The sequence below is a fragment of the Equus przewalskii genome, chromosome 6, assembly GCF_037783145.1.
Source record: "Equus przewalskii isolate Varuska chromosome 6, EquPr2, whole genome shotgun sequence".
NCBI lineage: Eukaryota > Metazoa > Chordata > Mammalia > Perissodactyla > Equidae > Equus > Equus przewalskii.
The window spans coordinates 27,433,482-27,457,472 of record NC_091836.1 but is presented as its reverse complement, the minus strand read 5'-3'; the positions used below and the strand labels follow the sequence as shown (position 1 = coordinate 27,457,472).

Sequence of the window (23,991 nt, the reverse complement as noted above, 5' to 3'; positions counted from 1 at the left end):
TACAAATGTCTCCAAGCCCTGGAAGGATGAAAAAGCACAAAAGGAGCTAGCTGTATGAACAGGAAATAAAAAAGAGGAGGGAGTTTTACTGCTCACAGATCAAAGATATTTTGCAAAGAAAATTGTTTAAAAGAATTTTCCACTTAGATCAAGCTGTCTCACTACCCAAATATTACAGGCCCATTCCTATGGCACATCAATGATTTTTAAAGTAGCAGAATGGCTACTCACCAAAGGTGCTGCTCTCTGTGACAGAGGGTGCCACCTGGGACTGAATATTATACATTGCTTCATATGTACAGCTATCAACCTGCTGGTCACAGTCACACGCTCTGAACCGGAAGGAAAGGGGCATAATGAGCTTCAGAAATAGAACTCTGTTATCTGCAAACTTATTATGATTTATCTAGTCACAACTACTCTAGACCCTGAGTCTATCAAGATAATACATTCTCCTTTTGCCAGTATCACTAATAAATGTCATAAGATTGACTCTTGGGACAAGTAACAGACATGAGTGTTTCTGAAATTACTGTGATGTTAAGGAAACATAAATGGACTTGGCTTCCAGCTGCAAGAGGCTTCAACACCAGGGCTTAGATACATCCTTCTGCTTTAATTATGCCTGGATAACGCTACGTGCAGGTAGCAAGTCAAGCAGGTGAGTGGTGTCAATAGAATTCCAAACAGGATTGCTGTGAACCTACCGTGAACTCTGGGCTGTCTCCAAAGGCCATTTCACCTCTGGCTTTGGAAGCCCTACAGGCCTAGAGGAGGGAGTCATATACTCTGTGTCCTCCTCACTTTCACACTGCTCCCCAGATGGCAGCTTTGGCACAGGAAGAGGTCTGGAAGATGAAGAATAAAAAACAGAAAATGAAAATGAAAACAAAAAGAATTAACAAGCTGGAAAACTTTCAACTAGGAAATAAGTGGTTTCAAAACAGACCACAACTCAAATTTGACATAGCAAAATAGATGCCACCTAGGAAACTTAGTTCTCCTAGCGATGATAGTTAATTATTAAAAAATTCACTAATTTAAGATTTCACTTTCAGTTGACCAAAGGTGCTGCTATTTTGTTTGAGGTGTGTTACACTGGGATAGTACCTGATCCTAGTTATCTCAGTCCCCAGACAATTTACAGTCCCAGGCCAAGAGGTAGTATGCCAGTCTTTCTTTCACTAGACATGAAACAAGAAACAGCAAGTGGCTTTCTGACAATATGCTAGGAATGTATACCAAATCCCAATTCTAAAATCTACCTATGGTTTCAAAGAATATACAGCTTGTCAAAAGTCTTCTCACGTGTTATCTCATCATATAAACATTTTCCTCCTCCTCCTTTTTTACAAGAAAAATCTGAAATAAAAATAGATAAAGTGCCCTGGTAGTGCATCAACTCTGGGACTAGACCTCAGATCTTCTGACATCTGCATCAGAGATCTTGCCATATATAACTCTCACCCAGAAGCTTCTGAAACAAAACTTCTCCTGCCACCCTGACCCCTGAAACTAGACAAAGACAAAAACAGAAAAACCATGAATTATATAAGAAACACACATGTACATACATGCACACACACACAAAGTTGCTTCTGAGAATGTTAATGAGTGTTCTCCTTTTTATACTTCTTTGCACATTCTAATACTCTGTAAGGAGCACCTATTTGATTTGTCTGTTTACTTAATGTTTATTTTCCCTAACTATAAAAGCAATAGCTCCTTATTATAAAACACTTAAATGCTACAGAAACCTAACAGAGAATGACAGCCCCCTATAATCTCACTTGAGACTTTTTCTTACGTCTACAAATCACTTTTATTATTTGTGCATTGCATGCTGAAGTTCTGATGTGGAAGTGTACTGGTATCTACCATTTGCTTTGAAATGTGTCAAAAAAGTAAGATTGATGGATGGGTAGAAGTATAGATAGACAGACAAATGTGTGATAAAACAAGCATAATAAAATGCTAACAGTGGAATCCAGGTGGTAAGTAGATGGATATTCACTGTAAAAATCTTTCACCTTTACCATATGTTTGAAACTTCATAATAAAATGTTGGGTGGGGGGAGGGGGGAGGAATAATCCATAAAGATGAAGAAAAAATACCAAGTATTGGTGAAGATGAAGGGAAATGGGTACTTTCTTATATAGTTTTAGAAATAAGAAACTGGTAGAACTTCTCTGGGGTATAATTCAGCAAAAGTATTTAACCAAACTTGCATACCCTTGGACTCAGAATTCCATTTCTAAGAATTTTCCTTAAGGAAATAATCAAGTATATTCATTATAGTATTATTTATAAGGAAATAATCAAGAATACTCATTACAGCATTATTTATAATACTGAAAAAATAGGTAACAACCTAACTGCCAAATAATAGTGTACTGAGTAAATAAATTTTGAATCACACATACAGCAATATATCTGGTCAACTGTGTCCCTGAGTATCTCAGAGGTTCCAAGCAGGAGCTTCGGAGGCCCACTTCTGCTTCTACCACAGGTTTGTTCTTATCTATTTTACATACTGAGGTTCTACTTAAGTCAGTAGAATTCAGTCAGTACAGTAAGATTCCCTGTACAATATGATTTCATTCACACAAGAATGGCAAATGAACATAGATCAAATTGCTAACTACTGTCTTAGGTAGTTAAGATTATGGATAACTTTTATTTCTTCAGGGTCACTTATCTGTATTTTCTAAATATTCTTTAATTAACACATTACTTTCATAAAGAGAAACAGTCATTAAAGGGCCATCAAAAATTTCAATTATAATTCTTTTTGTTGATGATGTTAATAAAAATATAAAAATTGCAATTCCTTCTCATTAAGCATTTTGGCAATACATACTTTAAAACATTCACATTCTTTTGTTGTGGTAATTCTACTTTGGCTGTATCTCTGATTATGTACAAAGATGTTCACTGAAGCAAATTTATTACAATAAAAGTTCTTAACCAAATAAATATCCAACAATAAGGGGATGTGAGATATAGCTGCATTATATAATAATATGCAATCATTAAAAGCAAAGATTTTGAAGAACTTTCTAAATGATACAGAGAAATGCCCAAGATATAATGCTAAGTTTAAAAAAAGGGAGAATATAAAACCATAACTTGATCTAAAACATATACACATTTTACATGTCTACAGCCACAGACAAGTAGCAAGCACCATCTAACCATCTGCCTAGAACAGCTAGCTATAAAAGCAGGATAAAATAGAAAAGAAAGAAAATATTGGAGAACGACCAGGCAGCGAAGACTTGAGAGGCCAAGACTCCAGAGAGAATACAATTAAGTCCCATATTAGGGGCTCTGAACTTGGGGTTTAAAGGTAGTTTCAACAGGCTGGGGAGAGAAGAACTAAAATTTTGGGGGTACCATGATGGCCAAGACGTGAGGAACCAAAAGTCTAGAGAAGGGAACAGCAGAAAAGTAGGTTTGAAATTCTGCCTATAATTTTCCCTAGAGCTACTGCTAATCCCTAAATTGTGTCTGCATGCGGCTAGATCCTGGGAAACCAAGAAGAAAGCATCAATTGAGGAGTTGAACAGACTTTGGTTGTCTTGCCAAGCTGGAGAGACAAAGTTAGAGTTAACAGATATGGCCTTTAAAATAATTATAATTTATATATCCAATAAAAAAAAAAGGAAGATGGGGAAATTTATTAGAAAACTATAACCAATAAATTTTTTTAAAGGACATAGAAATTCTAGAACCTAAAAACATAGTATCTGAAAATACAAATCCAACAGATGGATTTAGGGCAGATTAGAAGCCACAAAAGAAACGATTAGAGAACTGAAATACAGCAGAAACTATTCAGATTAAAGTAAAGACAGGAGAAAGAATGGAAAACACAGAAATGAGCATAAGGGCTATTAGGAGACATGGTGAAAAGGTCGAACATTCACATAAGCGGAGTCACAGAAGGACAGAAAGAAAGACTACACTATTCAGTCTATATTAAGAAATAGTGGCCAAGAATTTTCTAAAACTGATTAAAAACATCAAACTACAGAATCAATAAACTACAAACCTTAAGAAGGATAAATATAAAGAAAACTACATAGGAGCATTATAGTAAAACTGATGGGATCCAAAGACAAAGAGGTCTTATAAGTAGTCATAAAAGAAACATTACCTTTAAAGAAGCAACATTAAACCTCAGAGCTAATTTTTCACCAGAAACAATGGAAGCCAGAAGGAAGTGGAATGGTATTTTTAAAGTGTTAAAATAGTTCCAGTTCAGAATACTATACTCAGTAACAGTAGCTAAAAAAAAAAATGCAAGCGAAATAAAAGATATTTCCAGCGAAATAAAATTTGGGAGACTCCACTGATAAAAGATACACCAAGACACACACACACACACGCACACATGCACACAGAGTCTCTCTAAAGGAAGTTCTTTGGGCAGAAGGAAAAAGACTCCAGATGGAAGCACAGCAAAGCAGGAAGCAATATTGAGAGAGTAAATATGTGGGAAATTTAAATGTCCAGGAAGTGTTAAGAGACACTGATTCAAGGCAAACTCTACTAAGTGAAGGGTGAATGTTGAAATCCCTAGGATAACTACTGAAAGAATAACAGAAGGGGTGAAATTGTATAATAAAAAATACTTTAATCCATAAGAAAGCAAGCAAGAAAATATAAAAAAATGAATAATGAAAAGATGGGGAAAAGAACAGGAACAAATATTCCAATTACTGTAAGATAAAGAATGCTAGACTGGATTTAAGATAAAAAGTAACATGTATGTACTATCTACGAAAAAACATACCTTTTTTTTGAGGTGCACATCATAGAAACATACCTTAAATATAAGAACACAGAAAAGTTGAAAGTAAAAGGATGGAAAAAGTTCATGCAAACACTAACTAAAAGAGAGCTGATATAGGCATTTTAATATAAGACAAAGCATACTTAAGGGAAGCAAGTTGAAGTAGAGAGTGAATGGAATAATAAAAACAATTCTCATTTAGTAGTAATAATTCTAAATTTCTATGTATTCTAATTACATAGGCTAAATACATATACAACACAAATGAACAGAACTAAAAGGAAAAAAGAGAGATCCACAATCATAAGGGAAGACTTAAAATACTCCTCTTAGTATCTAACAGAACAGGTAGATAAAAAAATATGAGCAGGGAGATAGAAGATTTGAAAACAATTACCAAACTTGACCTCACTGACATATATAGACTGTTATACCAACAATGCAGAATACACATTCATATCAAATGAAGGTGGTACATATTACTGGAATTTACCATAAACTACTCAATAAAGAAGGTCTCAACAAATGTCAGAAGTTGAAATCACAGAGTATGGTTTCTGACCACACTGGAATGAAGTTAGAAAGCAGTAACAGAAAGACAACTAGATAATCTTCCAATGTTTGAAAATCAGGCAACACATAAATAACTGATGAATCAAAGAAGAAATCACAAATGGGAAAAGCATGTATTTCGAAGTGAACAACAATGAATATACGACATATCAAAATTTGTGGAATGGAGCAAAAGCATCTGGTATGGACCAAATGTTTCTGTCCTCCCAAAATTCTCATGCTGAAGCCCTAATACCCAGTGTGGCTATATTTGGAGATGGGGCCTCTGAGGAAGTAATTAAGGTTGGATGAGCTCATAAGGATGGGATCCTGATCCAACAGGATTGGTGTCCTTATAAGAAGAGATACCAGAGAGCTTGCTGCCGTTCTTCTCTGTGTGTGTGCACATATCAAAGAAGGGCCATGTGAGGACACAGGGAGAAGGCCATGCAAGCCTGCAAGCCAGTAAGAGATTCCTCACCAGAAACTGACTATGCCGACAACCTAAGCTTGGATCATTCTTCTCAAGTGCACAAGGCACATTTCCAGTAGACGCTATGTTAGGCCACAATTTAAGTCTCAATAGATTTAAAAAGACAGTTACCATACAAAGTATCTTCTCTGACCACAATGAAATGAAGTCAGAAATCAGTAACAAAAGTAAAACTGAAAATTCACAAAATTGTGGACATTAAACAATACACTTTAAACAACCAAGTGATTAAAGAAGAAATTAAAAAGAAAATTAGAAAATATTTAGAGGTGAATGAAAACAAAAACACAACATACCAAAACTTACAGGATGCAGCAAAAGCAGTGTTAAGGGGGAAAATTATGGTTAATGCTTATATTAGAAAACAAGAATCTGAAATCAACAACCCAACTTTACAACTTAAACAACTAGAAAAAGAACCAACTAAACTCAAAGCTAGCAAAAGGAAGGAAATAATAAAGATTAGAACAGAGATAAATGAAATAGAGTATAGGAAAAAAATAGAGAAAATCAGTGAAATCAAAAGTTGGTTCTTTGAAAAGATCAACAAAACTGACAAATTTTATCTACATGGACTAAGAAAAAAGAGAGGAATCAAATTACTAAAATCAGAAATGTAAGTGGGGACATTACTAGCAATTCTACAGAAATAAAAAGGATTATAAGAGTACTATGAACAATTGTATGCCAAAAAATTAGATAACCTAGATGAAATGGACAAATTCCTAGAAACACAAAACTCACCAATACTAAATCACAAAAAAATGAATAAACCTGTAACTAGCAAGGAGATTGAATCAGAAGTCAAAAAATCTCCCAACAAAGAAAAGTCCTACACTTGACAGCTTCACTGGTGAATTCTACCAAACATTTAATGAAGAATTAATACCCATCCTTCTCAAACTTTTCCAAAAAATTGAAAAGGACTTTCAGGATTTTCCTAACTCATTTTATGAGACTAACACAACCACGATACAAAGCCAGACAAAGACATTACAAGAAAACTACAGAAGAATATCCCTTGTGAACATTGATGCTAAAAGTCTATAAACAAAATACAAGCAAAAAAAAAAATTCAGTAGCCTATTAAAAGGATTAACACAATAGCCAAGTGGGATTCATACCTGAAATGCAATGATGGTTCAACATACAAAAATCGATCAATACACCACATCAACAAAATGAAGGAAAAAACCCACACTATCATCTCAACTGATGCAGAAGCAGCATTTGACAAAATTCAACACCCTTTCATGATAAAAACACTCAACAAAATAGAAATAGAAGGAAACCATCACAACATAACAAAGCCATATATGAAAACCCCCCAGCAAGTATCATACTCAATGGTGAAAGACTGAAAGCGTTTTCTGTAAGATCAGGAACAAGGCAAGGATGCCCACTTCCACCATTTCTATTCAACACAGTACTGGAAGTTCCAGCCAGATCAATTAGGCAAGAAAAAGAAATAAAAGGCATCCAAATTGGAAAGAAAGAAGTAAAATTATCTCCCTGTTTGCAGATAATACGATCTTCTATGTACAAAATCCTAAATACTCCACAAAAAAGCTGCTGGAATAAATTACTTCAGCAAAGTAGCAAGATACAAAGCCAACACACAAAAATCACTTGTATTTCTAAACAACGAACAATCTAGAAAGGAAATTTCAGAAACAATTCAATTTGCAATAGCATCAAAAAGAATAAAATACTCTTTAACTTAACCAAAGAGGTGAAAGACTTGTACAATAAAACTACAAAACACTGCTGAAAGAAATTAAAGAAGATTTAAATAAATGGAATCACATCCTATGTTCATGATCGGAAGACTTAATATTATTAAAATGTCAATACTATCCAAAGCGGTTTACAGATTAAATGCAACCCTATCAAAATCCCAACGACGTTTTTTGCAGAAATATAAACCCTCGTATATGGTGAAATAGTTAATGTCAAGGGTGCCAAGACCAATCAATGGGGAAAGGACAGTTGTTTCCACAAATGGTACTGGGAAAAATGGATATTCACACGCAAAAGAATGAAGTTGGATCCTTACCTAACACCATATAAAAAAATTAACTCAAAATGGATGAAGGACCTAAACATAAGATCTAAAACTAAATTATAAAATAAAACTCTTAGAAGAAAGCATACAACAAAAGATTCATGACATTGGATTTGGCAACAATTTCCTTGGATATGACACCAAAGCACAGGTAACAAAAGAACAAACAGACAAATTGGACTTCATGAAAATTTTAAAATATTGTGCATCAAAAGACACTATCCAAAGTAAAAGGGAAACCCACAGAATGGGGGAAAGTATTTGCAAATCATATAACCAGATAAAGGATTAAAATCCACAATATACAGAGAACTTTTGGAACTCAACAACAACAAAAACACAAAACTGATTAAAAAATGAGCAAAGACCTTTTAAAAAGACATTTCTCCAAAGAAGATAAATCAATGGCCAACAAGCACATGAAAAAATGCTCAACATCACTAATCATCAGAGAAATGCAACTCAAAACTACACTGAAATACATCTCACACCCATTAGGGTAGACAGCTACTATTAAAAAAAACAAAAAAACAGAAAATAACGAGGGTTAGCGAGGATTTGGAGAAATTGGAACCCTTATGCACTGTTGGTGGGGAATGTAAAACGGTGTAACTGTTGTGGCAAACAGTATGGTGGGGCCTCAAAAAATTAAAAATAGAATTCCCATACAATCCAACAATTCTACTTCTGGGTATATACCCAAAAGAATTAAAAGTAGGGTCTCAAAGAGATATTTGATCAGCCACATTCATAGCAGCCTCATTCACAATAGCTAAAATGTGGAAGCAACCCAAGTGTTCATCAACTGATAAATGGATGAGCAAAATGTGGTATACACAGATGATAGAGTGTTTTTCAGCCTTAAAAAGGAAGGAAGTTCTGCAATATGCTACAACATGGATCAACCTTGAGGACACTATGCTAAGTGAAATAAGCCAGTCACAAAAAGACAAATACCGTATGATTGTGCTTATATGAAGTCTTTAGAGGAGTCAAAATCACAAAGACAGATCGTGTAATGGTGGTTGTCAGGGACTGGAGGGAGGGGAGAAGGGGAGTTATTGTTTAATAGGGATAGAGTTACAGTTTTACGAGATGAAAAGTGTTATGGGGATGGATGGTGGTGATGGCAGCACAATGTGAATGTATTTAATACCACTGAACTGTACATTTACAAATGGGTAAGATGGTAAATTTCATGTTATGTGTATTCCACTACAAAAAAAGCAGATACCTAAGAATTAAAATTTAAAAATTATAAGAATTAAGAATTTTCTTAAAAAATCAACAAAACCAAAACTGCTTCTTTGAGAAGATTAATAAAATTGACGACCCCACCAAGACTGATCTATGTACATGTACACAAAGAATGGAAAGAAATCGTCCAAAAGATAAAATATGAAAATTTTTACATGAAGCAAATACAGACCAATTTTTATTTTCTTCTTTGTTCTCCTGTGGGTTTTATTTAATTATTTAATTTATTTATTATTTATTTTTTTTCCCTTTTTCTCCCCAAAGGCCCCCGGGTACATAGTCGTATATTCTTAGTTGTGGGTCTTTCTAGCTGTGGCATGTGGGATGCCGACTTAGCATGGCTTGATGAGCGGTGCCATGTTCGTGCCCTGGATTTGAACCAGCAAAACCCTGAGGGCCGCAGCAGAGCTCATGAACTTAACCACTCGGCCATGGGGCAGGCCCCAACCTGTGGGTTTTCTAAATTTTCTATAAGTAAGCTGTCTTAAAGTACCAACTGCACGGTATGAAATACAACTTTTAGTAAACTCACCTGGCAGCCAGAGAATAAATGGCATTGGCCGATGCTGAAGGTTTGATTTTGGGGTGCTCACATTCTGGACCGGCTAATGGGCTGCTATTCATATTCTGGAAAGAAAAGTCTTGAAAAAGTACCTTCTTAACACAATTAAGTATCTCCTCTTACTTATTTAACCTATTCAAAATTACAAGAACGATAATATAGACAGAGACCTCACTCTCAATGTCATCCTTAGGGGTTGTTACATCTAACAAAAGCATAGTTGCTTTTCAAGCTCTGAAGAAAGCTCAAATGTAAGGATTACGCAGACAGATCTAAAAAGAGCCAAGGAAATGAGGTTTGTTTGTTAGTTTTAATTCTAGAAAGATTTGAGGAAATTGGCTGTCTACACAAATACCTTTTCTAGCTTTCAAATTCTATACATCTTTCTACATTGATGTCACCAGAAAGTCAAACCTAATCCACTCTCACTACTTAAACTGCCCATCACATAGATGCCACTGAAATCTAAGTTACCCTCTCGTTTCCCATGCAATCAAGGAATAGGGAGTTCATTTAAGGGCACAGCATTCCTCAACCTTACCCTTTCAGTTCCACCTTTTTCTTTGATTTCCAACTACCTACTGGCCAATTCTCCCTTCAATGGCTTATCTCAAATTCAACATGTCCCTAGTTAGCCAGGTTCAAAACCTCAGGCGTGCGTGCGTGCGTGTGTGATTTCTCATCCTTTTTCCCGCTCAGTGATTGCTTTCAAGCCTTACTGGGTCTTTGTTTCATGCTCTCTAAAGGCTCCACCCAATCTGGCTGCCCCTTCTTCTCACAGACAATGATTCTCCCTTTTGCTTACCTAGCACCAGCTATACTAAACTCCTTTGCTATTCCTCAAATAGACTCTCCCAAATTCGCTTGTTTTCCCTTCATCCTGGAATGGTCTTCCCCTAGAATCAGCAGAGCTCACTCTCCCTGTTGCTCCAGGTTTTGCTCAAAATTGTACCTCATCCCTTCAGTTACCCCCTACCTCAATTCCAGCTGTCTCTACATCCCTTTTTTATGCTATTTTCCTCCACAGCACTCATCAGTGTCCGACATCCTATATGTTTTATTAATTAATTAATTTCCTGTCTTTCCTCCACTAGAATGTAAACTTTGTGAGGCAAGATTTTTTGTTGAGTGCATAAGTAAACTAATAAAAGAAAGAATGTACCTCACCCACCCCAAGTTCTGGACCCTTTACCTCATGGACCACTAATCTGTCCTTTTCCAATCTACTCTCTCATCAATTCATTCTGCATACTACTACTAGATTCATCTCTTTATTTTTAATTTTTATTGTTTTGAGGAAGATAAGCCCTGAGCTAACACCTGCTGCCAATCCTTCTCTTTTTGCTGAGGAAGACTGGCCCTGAGCTAACATTCGTGCCCATTTTCCTCTACTTTATATGTGGGACACCTACCACAGCATGGCTTGACAAGCAATGCGTAGCTCCACACCCAGGATCCAAACTGGGAAGCCTGGACTGCTGAAGCAGAAGGTGTGAACTTAACCGCTGTGCCACCAGGCCAGTCCAAGATTTCTCTCTTCTTTTTTTTTTAAAGATTTTTTTTTATTCTTCCTTTTTCTCCCAAAGCCCCCGGTACATAATTTTGTATTTTTAGTTTTGAGTCCTTCTAGTTGTGGCATGTGGGATGCTGCTTCAGCGTGGCCTGATGAGCAGTACCATGTCCGCACCCAGGATTCAAACCGGTGAAACCCTGGGCCGCCGTAGCGGAGCGTGCAAACTTAACCACTTGGCCACGGGGCCAGCCCCCAAGATTCATCTCTCTAAACCATCATTCTGGTCACGTCATTCTACTAATTTAAAGCCTTCAAATGCTCCTGATTTCCTACCAAATAAATTCAAATTCTTTTGGGAGGGGATATTCAAGGCCCTGTAATCTTAGTACTAATGCTTCTTTCTAGCCCTTTTTCCTACTCTGACATGCAACATTTCTGCTCTACTCAAACTACTTCTTGTTATACAATAGACCTTAAGCATTTCTGTCATTGTAGCTCTGATCCACCTTAAAACTGTATCCACTTTGGAAAGAATATTTCAAATTCAGGTGCCACTCTTTCCATAAAGCCCTCATGACTGTTGTATCCGGAAAGAATCTCTCCTTTCTCTAAAACTTCAGTGTTTTCTATTTATACTACTCACGGTATATACACACACACACATATTTACTATAGTACTTACAAAAATGCCTTATCCAGTTATTAATATACACTTCTTGAGGGTAGGGACTGTTATATTATCTCTGAATCATGTATAAAATCTACCACAAAACTTCGACCCATCAAATGCCATCCACAAATATTTTTTTAATAGGCTAAATAATTTCAAAATCAGGACTCACCATGGAGGTATCCAGACTGAACGTGCTTCCGAGCCTGGACACATCTGTTCTGGGTTCCATTTGTGAGGGCAACGAAAATGGAAGTGAATGTCGGTTGGTTAACTCTCTCCCCGTCCAGGGGTCACCAGTGTTTGGGGCAACTACTGGTACTTTGGGGACTGGCCGAGGCAGCCATGATTCCCCAAGGCGGCTAGAGGGGACAGGGGGAAGTTTGTCTCTGGACGGACAGTCGCCTGGTGTACAAGGCAAGGGGCGTCTCTGAGGCCGGGTTTCTGCTCCAACAGAATATGGCCGGTCTGGAGGGGGTGGTGGTGGAAGATCTCGCAGTGTGGGAGGTATTGGTAATGGTTTGTCCTTATGCAGGGAGCCAGAAGCAGCCTGTGGAAGCATGATGGAAACAAACCAGTCAAAACTCACTAATCCACAACAAAGAATCAGAAAACTGTAGAAATGGGTAATGCTTTACTTTAGAAGCAGTTCCAAGACCAGAAGCACTTGAAGGAATAGACACTCGTTGCTGCAGAAGGTCAAGTCGTGGTGGCACTGGAGGAAGGGAAGCTTGTGGGGCCACAGAGAACGGAGAAGGAGGTCGTTCCACCTAATAGAAATGAAATTTCCTAATAGGTTATTCTTGTTCGGGGGAGCGGCATCTTTCAACTCCTCCTAAAGGCGCAGATAGCAAGCACTATTGACACTAACTACCAACGGGTCAGACTTTGGCCTTGGGGAGCACTTCCTGAATTATTTTTGTGTCACCATAAGAGGGCACTCTCAATCACAGAAATACCACAAAAGCGATAAGCAAAATGTATCTTAGAAACGGCTGTGCCACAATAAGCTTCCCAGCTTACAATTTTAAAGAAATATTACAATTTCCCACCTCACCTTCAGAGAAAGAAAAAAATCTTTTCAAGATTAAAAATAGGAACTCGTATAAAAAGAAAGGGGTAGACATTAACTTCTCAACAGATCACCCGGGAAAATAATGTTTAAGGTCGCAGAACAATGAAAGAGATCAAAGATGATAAGTTCTCTGTGGGTTATTATAATAAAAAGAAAAAAATTTTAAGAGAAAAATGATCAATAATATCACTAAAAAGCATATTGAGTCTTCTGAAGAAAAGTTATTCCAATTCAGTAACAAAAGGAATTAGTATTTTCTGTCAATTTGTGTTCTAAAAAATGAGGTGCCAAATCAGAAGAAACAATACATGCATAATCTTTTCCACTTCCTGGCCTACAGCGGGGTGATGAATATCTGATAAGCTTGTCCCACTAAGCGATATACAGCAATTCACATAAAATGCTACTTTGCACCTGCATTCTCTAACAGGGAGCAATACAGATGGAATATAGGCAAATAGGCATTACAAGCACTTACGTGAGATGACAGAAAACAATCAACCCTACACTTAGTCCTGTCATTAATGCTGGGTGGTGCACGAGGGTGAAGAAAGCTCTCATCATTAGCTACTTGCTTTTACTCATGCTTAAGAAAATGGACTCCATGTCAACAGAGTACGAGCAACAGAGCACGAGCAGCTAAACACCTCAAGAGTTAAGAAAGTGAAAAGTTATTAGTCTAGGTAATTCTCACTTCATCATCAATTGCTAGTCAGTCACTGTATCCTGGTGATTTTCCATAAAAGAATCTCATATCTCCACCTTCCTTTTCATTCTACTTATCAACCTCAGGTCTGATTTATAAAAACTACCTTCCAGGGTCTCTCCCAACTTCTAGTTTCTTATCTCACCAAATCCATTTGCTCACCATTACCACCTTAGTCATCCTCAAATATGTACTCATACCTCAAAAACTATCCATCGGGAACTCTTACTTTTCCACAACCTGTTCCAGAATTCCTACCTCCTTGACTTTGTTCAAATTGTTTCCCTTGAAAGGGCCTCTCTACCTATTTTGATCCCTCCCACCAGCCACTTCTCTTGCTCATTCCTGAAGTGCAGAGTTGGGCTAATCATATTCCTCAATTCGTGGCTCAACATCACAGCCAATGACCACAACGTTCTTTTATCTCAACATATAATAAACAAGAACATTTCCAAGACCCAAGGGACACAGATCCCATACAGAAAGGGATCATTGCATAGCTAGCCCAGTGAAGGAAAAGACACTCGGAGCATGCAAACAAACCGAAACACTCTTAAATTTTCAGGGACTCAAGGATAAGGAAAATATCCTAAAAGCTTCTGGGGATAGAGGGAGAGGGGGCACCAAACAGCAAAAATACACTAGAAACTACAAGTCAAGTGAAGCCATAACAATTTAGAGTTTAATTTTTTCCATGTAGAATTCTATAACTAGTCAGTTTGAGGATTGAATAAAGACGTTTTTTTTTGCTTGAGGAAGATAATCCTGAGCTAACATCTGTGTCAGTCTTCCTCAACTTTATACATTGGTTGCCACCAAAGTGTAGCTGTCGAGTGGTCTAGGTCCATGCCTGGGATCCAAACTCATGAACCTGGGCCGCTGAAGCGGAACATACTGAACTCAACCACTGTGCCACGGAGCCAGCCCCGAATAAAGACATTTTAAGATACCAAATGTCTCAAAAATTTTACCTCTCTCCTTTTCACAGAAAGCTATTTATCTTTTTTTTTTTTTGGAGAGGAAGATTGGCCCTGAGCTAACACCTGTGCCAATCTTCCTTTATCTCATATGTGAAATGCCACCACAGTATGGCTTGATGAGTGGTGTGTAGGTCCGCACTCGGGATCCGAACCCATGAACCCCAGGCCCCTGAAGCAGAGTGCATGAACTTAATAACCACTATGCCACCAAGCCCATCTGACAAAAAGCTATTTTGAGGACATACTCCACCCAAACATGGAAGTAAAACAAGAAAGAGGAAAACATGGGGGCCAAGAAATAGGCACACCAACACAGAGGAGGCAATGAAGTCCCATGAGACGGCAAGGGGAGACCTCAGGATGATGGGGAATGCAGCACACCCAGAGAATAACCAGTCCAGGCTAGAGCCAAAACATGGAAGACTCCTATATATTAGTACACTATATTATATACTATCTCCTATATTAATAGAATTTACTTCATAGAAAATTACACTGAGAGATGTCTGACAGCATGGTAAGACTTAGTGCTAGGTACAAACGGAAAACTAAGGAAACAAAACTAAAGCAATTATCTCAGGAAAAGCAAAAGGTTGTATAAGAAAGCAAAAATAATTATAGTATAGTATATTACTTGGCACATTAGAGAGCAAAGTCATTTAAATACTGAATACTGATTTAGCCAAAAAACATGCAAACAGCTACAGTGGGAAGATACAGAGTAGGAAGGAGGGAGATAATAAAAGACCTACATCCTTCTCTCCAACACCTGAAGTGAACAGATAACTAACACTGAAGTATCAGGAGAAAGCAGTATAAGCATATGGTAAGAGACAGTTCTCAGAACTGAAAAACCTAAATGGGGCACAGAGAGGAGCTGGAGTGGGCGGAGGCAGGGAACCAACATTTCTGTAAGCCTTTTATCAATTCTTTTAAATTAAAAAAAATTCATGTGCATTTATCACTTGGGTTTTTCAAAAAGTAGATTCACTATATTAAAAACAAATCAAAATTAAACAAACAACAAACAACAGCTACCAGGAAGTGACAAAACAGGCACTCTCATAGTCTCATATACCTCTGGAAGTGATTTTAGGAAAAAAAATTGGGAATAAATTTTAATATCTGTCCAAAAGAAGTTAAATATTTCTATTCAAACATCTTATTCATACTTTACACAAACTATAAGGTAGAAAGAACAATAAAACACCCACGAAGTACCTACCATTCAGCTAAGAAATGAAATGCCACAGTCTCTGTGAAATTCTCACCTCCCCTTCCCCTAATTACATCCCTCTGCTCTGTCAGAGAGTTTAAATGTACATACTCTTTCATCCAGCAGTTCCACTACTTAGAAATTTACCCTACAGATAGACTTGCAAAAGAGCACCAAGATGTCTAAGCCTGGAAACAACATGAATGTCCATTACGAAGAGACTAAATAAATTACAGAGCTGCCAAGTGACAACACATGAAGCTGTTTTTTTTTCTCTATTTGAATTTTTACAGTGTACATTTATTACTTTTATTTAAACGGGTAAATTTACTATCATTCATATAGATCAGCTATGGAAAAAAGTGTTCATTTTCTTCTTTCCTCTAAATTCTATAGCACTTAACAATTTAAACAATATACACTGTCTTGCCTCCTGTTAAATAGCATTTCACCTACATATATTCTCTTCTCAAATAAAACTGCTAGCTTCTTGCAGGTCTTTGTCTTAGGTGTCTTATCCCATATAACACTCAACACAGAGCTACTTACCTAGCACAATAAACTCTTTGCAAAATTATTGTGTTAATTGTAAAAAATTCAAATATTCTCTAAAATTAAAGTCCTCTAAACTCGTATCCTCAGAAATAAAAGTGAGTAACTTGGTGTGTAGTCATCCAACTTCTCCCCTATGCATGTTAAAAAAATTCTTTACAACCAATTTTTTTCTTTTTGAAGAAATAAGGTGATACTATACACAGTATATAGCTTTTTAACCTTAATATACATTAGATAGCTTTCCACTTAAGTATATGTAAACTGAACTCATTCTGCAGAGCATTCCATTATATGGACCGTAGTAGGCAAAACTATGATCCCTCTCTCCCCTCACAAGATGTTCACGCCTTAAAACCCATAATCTGTGAATATGTTACCTGACTTGGCAGGAGGAACTTCGCTAATGTGATTAAGAGTATGGACCTTGAGACAGGGAATTATCCTGGATTATCCAGTGGGCCTGATCTAATCACACTGAGTCCTTAAAAACAGAGAACCTCAGAGAGATAAGATTGAAGGAGGAAAGGAGTCCAGGAGCCAAAGAATGTGGTTGGCCCACAGAAGCTGGGAATATCGTCAGCTGAAAACCAGCAAACAAACAGGGATCTTAATCCTACAACCGGCAGGGAACTAAATTCTGCCAAACCCAAACGAGTCAGAAAACAGATCCTCCCCTACAGCCTCCAGAAAGGAATACAGACCTGCTGACCCCGATTTCACCTGATGGGATATGGATTGGACTTCCGACCTACAGAACTCGAGAGGGTAAGTCTGTGTTGTTTTAAGCTGTTAAATTTGTAGTAATTTGTTATGGCAGCAATAGAATACTCACACATGAACGGACCATAATTTCTTATGATGGACACGTGGGTTGTTTCTAATTTTTTATAATTACAAGTAATGCTGTAAGCATAACAAAATCTATATCCTTCGTGTTTGTCTGAGTATTTCTTTAGGATAAACTCCTAGAAATGGAAATGCTAATTCAAACTGTGAACATTCTGATGTCAAATTTTCCTCCAAAAAGACGGAACTAATCTGTACCCACATCAACACTGAATGTGCCTGTTTCTCCAAAAAGAGTATTACTTGTCTATAAAATTTCATTAAAAACGATATTTTAATTTCAAATAAATACATATATGAATAATGACTTCTTTATCTTAATATTCAGCTTCCCTAATATTCCAGGAGTTTCCAGTAAATTTTCATGAATGAAATTTATGGTAAGAATATAAAACTGCTATAGAGGCCAAATGAAACTCTTAAAAAGGACCAAAGAACCTGTTATAAGGGGCCAAGACTACTGTCAACTTCAAAAAGCCAAAAGCGTACCACTCAAATACTCCAGTCTTCCTGAACTATCCATTATTGATATAGCATAGATAAATTTATCAATTCCTGTTTTAAAGCGTTTTCAATTCCCAGTCAAATATTCAAAGTAATTACTATGTACTCAATTTTGAGTAGCTAATTACAAATGAGACAGAGGTCTGACCTTCTAGAAACATAATATAATGGGAAATACTTTTTTTTGGTCCTCCCCAAAGCCCCAGTACATAGTTGTATATCCTAGTTGTCTTCTATGTGGGACGCTGCCTCAACATGGCTTGACAAGTGGTGCCAGGTCCGTGCCTGGGATACAAACCAGTGAACCCAAGGCCGCCAAAGCGGAGCACGCAAACTTAACCACTACACCACTGGGCCAGCCTCGTAATGGGAAATACTTGTAATAAAATATTACAAAGGGCTGGCCCCGTGGCCGAGTGGTTAAGTTCATGTGTTCTGCTTCAGCGGCCCAGGGTTTCGCTGGTTCAGATCCTGGGCGCCACCACGGCACCATTCGTCAGGCCACGTTGAGGCAGCGTCCCACATGCCACAACTAGAAGGACCTGCAACTAAGATATACAACTATGTACCGGGGGGATCTGAGGAGATACAGCAGAAAAAAAAAAAATATTACAAAGTGATAAGTTCTATGGCAGACATAATCACAGTGTCCCAGAAACACCTGGCCAGACCTAGATCACATACATGTTTGTAAACGGGTATGAGCTGGGGAAGGGGGAAGCACGGTATAATCTGGAAAGGTTTCCTAGAAAATGAAAACTGAGCTAAATCACATAGAAATTATCAGGATAAAAGGTAACTTTTAGTGGTTCAGCCTTGCTACACCACAAAATATAATATATAAAAAATGAAAGGATTATCAGGGCAAAGTAATTATCAGGATAAAATAATGAGAAATCATCAGAGTGAGAGGCCAAGGAATGAGGTGGTCAGGTTCGCACGTAGATCAATGACTCTGGCAGCAGGGAGAACAGATGAGGATGAGAGCCTGAATCAGGCAGGGGCACTGAGAACAGAGTGGGGGAGATACACTGGATACAATCATTTAAGAGAGAAAATCCATTCTTTCAATATTTATTGAGTACCTACTAGGTGCCAGGCAGTCAGGTGCTGATATAACAGAAAGCGTCTTTTATACCAAGGAAATGCATCCCATTAATCTATAACATTCTAAACTAGAGAATCTGCAGCATATTAGAACCCTCTGTTTGCCCTATATTTACTAAAATCTTCAAGGACTGCCTTACTTCTAATTAGTAAATAAATCCCTATTTTACTCTACTCACTGATGTAACAGAATTTGATCACATCCTTTCTTAGCCTTTATCTTTCCTATCTTTACTAGGGCCTTTCTAGTTTGTTTAGCTCTACGTGGTCCCTCCTACCACCCTATAATCACTTTAGTTGCCTTTATTTGGTTATTAATGTGCCTCATTTCTTCCCCCTGGAACCTAACTTTCTTTCTTTCTTTTTTTTTTTTGCGAGGAAGATTAGCCCTGAGTTAACATCTGCCAATCTTCCTCTTTTTGCTGAGGAAGACTGGCCCTGAGCTAACATCTGTGCCCATCTTCCTCTACTTTATATGTGGGATGCCTACCACAGCATGGCTTGCCATGTGGTGCCATGTCCGCACCCAGGATCCAAACCAGTGAACCCCGGGCTGCTGAAGCAGAACGTGCGCACTTAACCGCTGCGCCACCGGGCCGGCCTCATGGAACCTAACTTTCTAATGCCGAGGCTCCATTGGGAAAAAAAAAGAATAACACATTCTAGTCACACTAGCAAAATAAGGTCTAATTCTTTTATTTCTCCTTCATTTTCTCCACCAAGTTATTGGAATAAAGCCCAGTTCTAGGATATAGACAGTAAGAGCATGGGCCTTGAAGCTGTAATACCTGGCCACAGATTCTGGTTCAACTTACTAGCTGTGTGATCTTCAGCAAATTCCTTAACGTTGCTGTGCCTCGGTTTCTTCTTCTGTTAAATGAGGATAAGACTAGTATCTACTCATAGGGATATATGAGCATAGGATTATATGAGTTAAAATAAGTAAGGTGCTGAGCATGGTATCTTTCACATAGTAAATGCTCAATAAATATTAGCTATTATTACTCCCTGTAATTTGGATGTCACTGAGTACCACTTCAGAACACAACTCATAATAGATTTTGCCACAGTCTCTTAAACTGCAGTCTTACCTTGGCACCAGCCAATTCCTTCATCATGAAGAGAGAATCATCAGCTCGTTCATCGTCATCATCATCGTAATTTGGGGAGGGAGCTCCCTCTGCTCCTTGCCTCAACAGGCTGCCACTTCCTCTAGGATCAAATGGATCTACCACAATGGGCTCAGTACCTTTAATTTCACATCGGCAAAAAGGACAGCCCTGGCCTTCTGATTCCTGCAGAGGAAACAGGAGATAGTTACAGACATGTCTAGAAGTACTTCAAATATTCGTCCACTAGAAAATACATTTCCTAGAGATGAAAAAAGAAATCAAAAGCTTAAAACCTACCCCACAAACCAGGCTATCCATTATATCTGTAAAGGATATTTGATCCCCAAGTCTTCAGAGTGATAACATAGCTGAGAAAATGCATGGTTTGGATCCATACCTGCCAGGATGTAAGACAGGATGTACACATGAGGTGTCCACAGGGCTCGATCTTTACATCCTTATCATTCTCAGCACATATTTTACACAGTTGGAATGTGGAACCCATCTCACAGTATAATTCATATTGTTCCTTTGATTAAAAAAAATTAAGAGATTACTCAGCCTATTGTATATATCTGCTGAATGAACGAGTGAATGACACAACTACAAATGCTAACTAAAAACAGAAAAATTGAAGACCGTGCCTTCCTATATAAATTTTGCGTATATAAAAAAGTGTCACAACAGTGGTCAACGTTCTCTCATTAAAACAAAAAGCACCTCGTCTTGGTCAACCTACCTAGTCTTGGTCCTGTTTTAAGCTGCATAGTTTAAAGAGGAAACACACACACGCAAATTCACTAATCTAGTCAGTGGTTTATAACTAAGTGATCGATTAGTTAAAACAATTCTACTGTCAGTTCTATACAGTAGATACAAAAGCCCGGCTCTAGTGACATGGTTATAACACAAAACAAAACTCACCTGGGTCACTTTGATGTGGTCCTGGGGAGTTGGTTCACATAAACCTGTCAGGTCAGGATTCTGATTCCGTCCATCAGGAAACAAATAGCTGTAAAAAAAGAAACCAGTCTTGGGGTTTTACGGAAGCCAATTTATCACTGCTTGCTAATACAGACAAACGATATCTAGGAATTCCCTCATTCTAAAAGGGTAACTTTGCATAAGTGCAAAGATAAATCTTACTAATACTTCAAAAACATTAAATAACACAGAATAGTTCCACGAAGATATTCTCCAAACACTGATATTCTTTCTCCAGGGCACAATGCCACAGACTCTTTAATCAAAGGATTGACAAACTTTTTCTGTAAAGGGCCAGATAGTAAATATTTTAGGCTTTGCAAGCCATACAAGTCTGTGTCACATTCTTCATTTTATTATGTTTTAAACAACACTTTAAAAAGGAAAAACTATCTTAGATGCAGGCCGTACCAAAACAGCTAGCTTGTAGGCTATAGTTTGCCAAGCACTATTTTAATCTATGGATGGACACAAAATATAAATTCTTAAACTGCATTTGCTTTTGACCAAAGACCTGAAATACCCTTGTTTACAGATTTACTATTGAGAGACAACAACTTAAAAGAAATGTAACAAGAAGCAAATTAAGCCACTGAGATCATCTACCAGGAAGCTTCTAGCATCAAACTGCTCTGACATTTGGAGAAGCAACCCTTTCAGCTCCAATGCTATTAAAAGACGATGCACAATGGAAAATGGATTTTCCTAATCACTTTAAAACATAAGTAGTTTTCTGATACCTGATCAACTGTTAGTATTTTTAGTGCTTATCAACTGATAATCAATTTGAATGCCCAAAGGAATAGCAATTCTGGAATAAATAGGAATTTAGTCATAAATATTAGCACAGATTACAAAAGCCCAAAGCCTGAAGAAATGCTACTGAACCAAAATGAAGTTCGGATGAAGGCAGATGAAGTCCACTGAGCCTGCTGTCATTACAAACATCTAATCACTCTAATGCTGGCTAGTTAAATAACTGGTAACATTTTCTGCTAATTAGTCTACCTTTACATCTAAATATAGACTTGAAAATAAATTCACATTTGGAAAAGGAGAAAGATCAAGTTTACTCATGGAAATAACTGAAGTAAATAAAATAAGTAAATTTTGAGAAAAATAATTTTACTCAAGGAATTAGTTTTAAGTCAAAACAACAGTCACACAGAACCTGAAGGTCACAACAATGTAACCTGTTAATCTGTTTCCTTGAATCTTCCTCTGTAGAAGGAACCTGGAATAAAGTCAATAATGATGAAGTTTTCCCGCCCCCAAGTTCCCAGGCTCTAGCAGATGGTAAACAGCAGGTACTCACAAGCCTTCCCTGAAGCCATCAATCAGTGCTTGGAAGAGAGGTTTATTGTGCGGGATTGTCTGGAGAATGTTCCCATCAGCAGTGACATACCCAATAGCCCACTGACCCAGACGAGTACAGCTCAGCCGGAAAATGTAACTGAGAACAGAGATAAACAGAACCTTTAACACATATGCTCGTATTAGAGTGAAAGGCAAAACACAGACAAAAATAAAAAGGACCATCAATAATAGATTCTTCAATGACTCCAGACCAAAACGCAAAAGGCACATAAGCCCAATTCTTCACTAGCCTGAAAGTGTTTACTAAATCATAGGATCTGAAAAAGTCAATTCCTCTGATAAACAGACATCAACCCTGTTGCAGAAACGTGGCCACTGGGGAACCAACAAAAGATCATGTTTCCTGTATTCTAGCAAAAGTCAGGAGAATAAACCTCTTTGCTTCACGCCACTGACCTCCCAGGCTTGTGAATGAATTTCTGGAGCCGAGCTTTCACTTCATCGTATGTCAGGAAAGCCATGTAACCAGGATGAGTTACAGCAAGACTGTTCCAGTTCCTGAGCAAAGAGGACCAGGGCTAAGGAAACAAGAGATCAGTCAGACCACTCGGCTCAAGACATACAACCCAGTCTCAGAGCAACTAAGAACAAAAGGAAAAACCACCTCAACTCTCAATTATAAATTCTCCACTTACTGTCACAAATTTTCCATTATATTGTCACTTTGAGAGAAGACAAACATGTTTGGAGATAAGAACTTTGAAAAGCTGAGAAGAAACGAATATATACTTATAGGGAGAAACTTAACTTTACAAAATGACATCCAAGAAATTTTTAAGCAGCTCACCAACAGTAGGGAGGTTAAACAACAACAATAAACAAACGAAAAAACAGAGAAACAAGGCAGGGCCCACATGTGCAACTAAGAAGTTCCAAACAAAGGTTTATGCAAGGTGGCATACGCACACGTTATTTTTAGGAAAAAGAGTTCTTTCTGAAGTGTCAATACATCTCAATATTAACAGTCAAAAACTTCAATAAAATGAGGAGAAAAAGTTGGAAATACACATAAATGTCCAATAACAGAGAAGTGATTAAATATATTATACCCATTTTTTGGATGTTCTACAACCATGAAAATGATGCAAACAATATTTAATAAAAAAGATTATAAATGTGAAGGAAAGAAACAAAATTGTATGGTTATTATTTTCACCAAAAAAAAAGAAATATAGCGTTTTTAAAGTTTTTCTGTTTTGCTCATAGTTTCTACAATAAATATATAATAGGCAAAATCCCAAATGTTATTTTTTTAACAGCTTTCTCTTCAAAAAAGTAGCAATAACTAGTTTAGCCAACTTTTTAGTATCCTACCTGAAAGAGTCGCGTAAAGATGTCAAATTCAAAAACTGAAATATAATCATTGCAGGTCAGATCAATGGTGGATTTCAGAGCCATGGCCTCCAGCCCAGAACTGATGGGATGTACTTCATGAAGGGCCTGCCGGAAGCTCTTCCAAGGGACTATTGTCCTGATGTGGGGGTGGGAATGAGGGAGAAGGCACAGAGTGAGATAGGTAATTCCGGGCACTGCTACAATCAAGGAAAAGACAGCCACTTTAAGCTCTCAATAGCAATTTCAATTCTCTTAGAGAAGCTGAGCTATATTTTGGAGTGAG

At 37.5% G+C, this 23,991-nt stretch overlaps 1 protein-coding gene across 5 annotated transcripts in view; it reads right to left on the bottom strand.

The window, feature by feature from the left end:
- CBL (Cbl proto-oncogene) overlaps positions 1 to 23,991 on the bottom strand; it is an 82,564-nt gene that overhangs the window by 10,014 nt on the left and 48,559 nt on the right. For 4 of the 5 annotated variants that reach the window (XM_070623294.1, XM_070623292.1, XM_070623296.1 and 1 more), the window contains 11 exons: positions 23,688 to 23,844; positions 22,770 to 22,891; positions 22,312 to 22,449; positions 20,937 to 21,024; positions 20,410 to 20,541; positions 19,992 to 20,195; positions 12,550 to 12,681; positions 12,084 to 12,461; positions 9,699 to 9,793; positions 708 to 848; positions 232 to 332 (listed from right to left, as the gene is read on the bottom strand). In XM_070623294.1, the coding sequence (XP_070479395.1) occupies positions 232 to 332; positions 708 to 848; positions 9,699 to 9,793; positions 12,084 to 12,461; positions 12,550 to 12,681; positions 19,992 to 20,195; positions 20,410 to 20,541; positions 20,937 to 21,024; positions 22,312 to 22,449; positions 22,770 to 22,891; positions 23,688 to 23,844 (1,688 nt within the window). The remainder of the gene's footprint in view (positions 1 to 231; positions 333 to 707; positions 849 to 9,698; positions 9,794 to 12,083; positions 12,462 to 12,549; positions 12,682 to 19,991; positions 20,196 to 20,409; positions 20,542 to 20,936; positions 21,025 to 22,311; positions 22,450 to 22,769; positions 22,892 to 23,687; positions 23,845 to 23,991) is intronic. The other variant, XM_070623293.1, reaches the window with a different exon arrangement.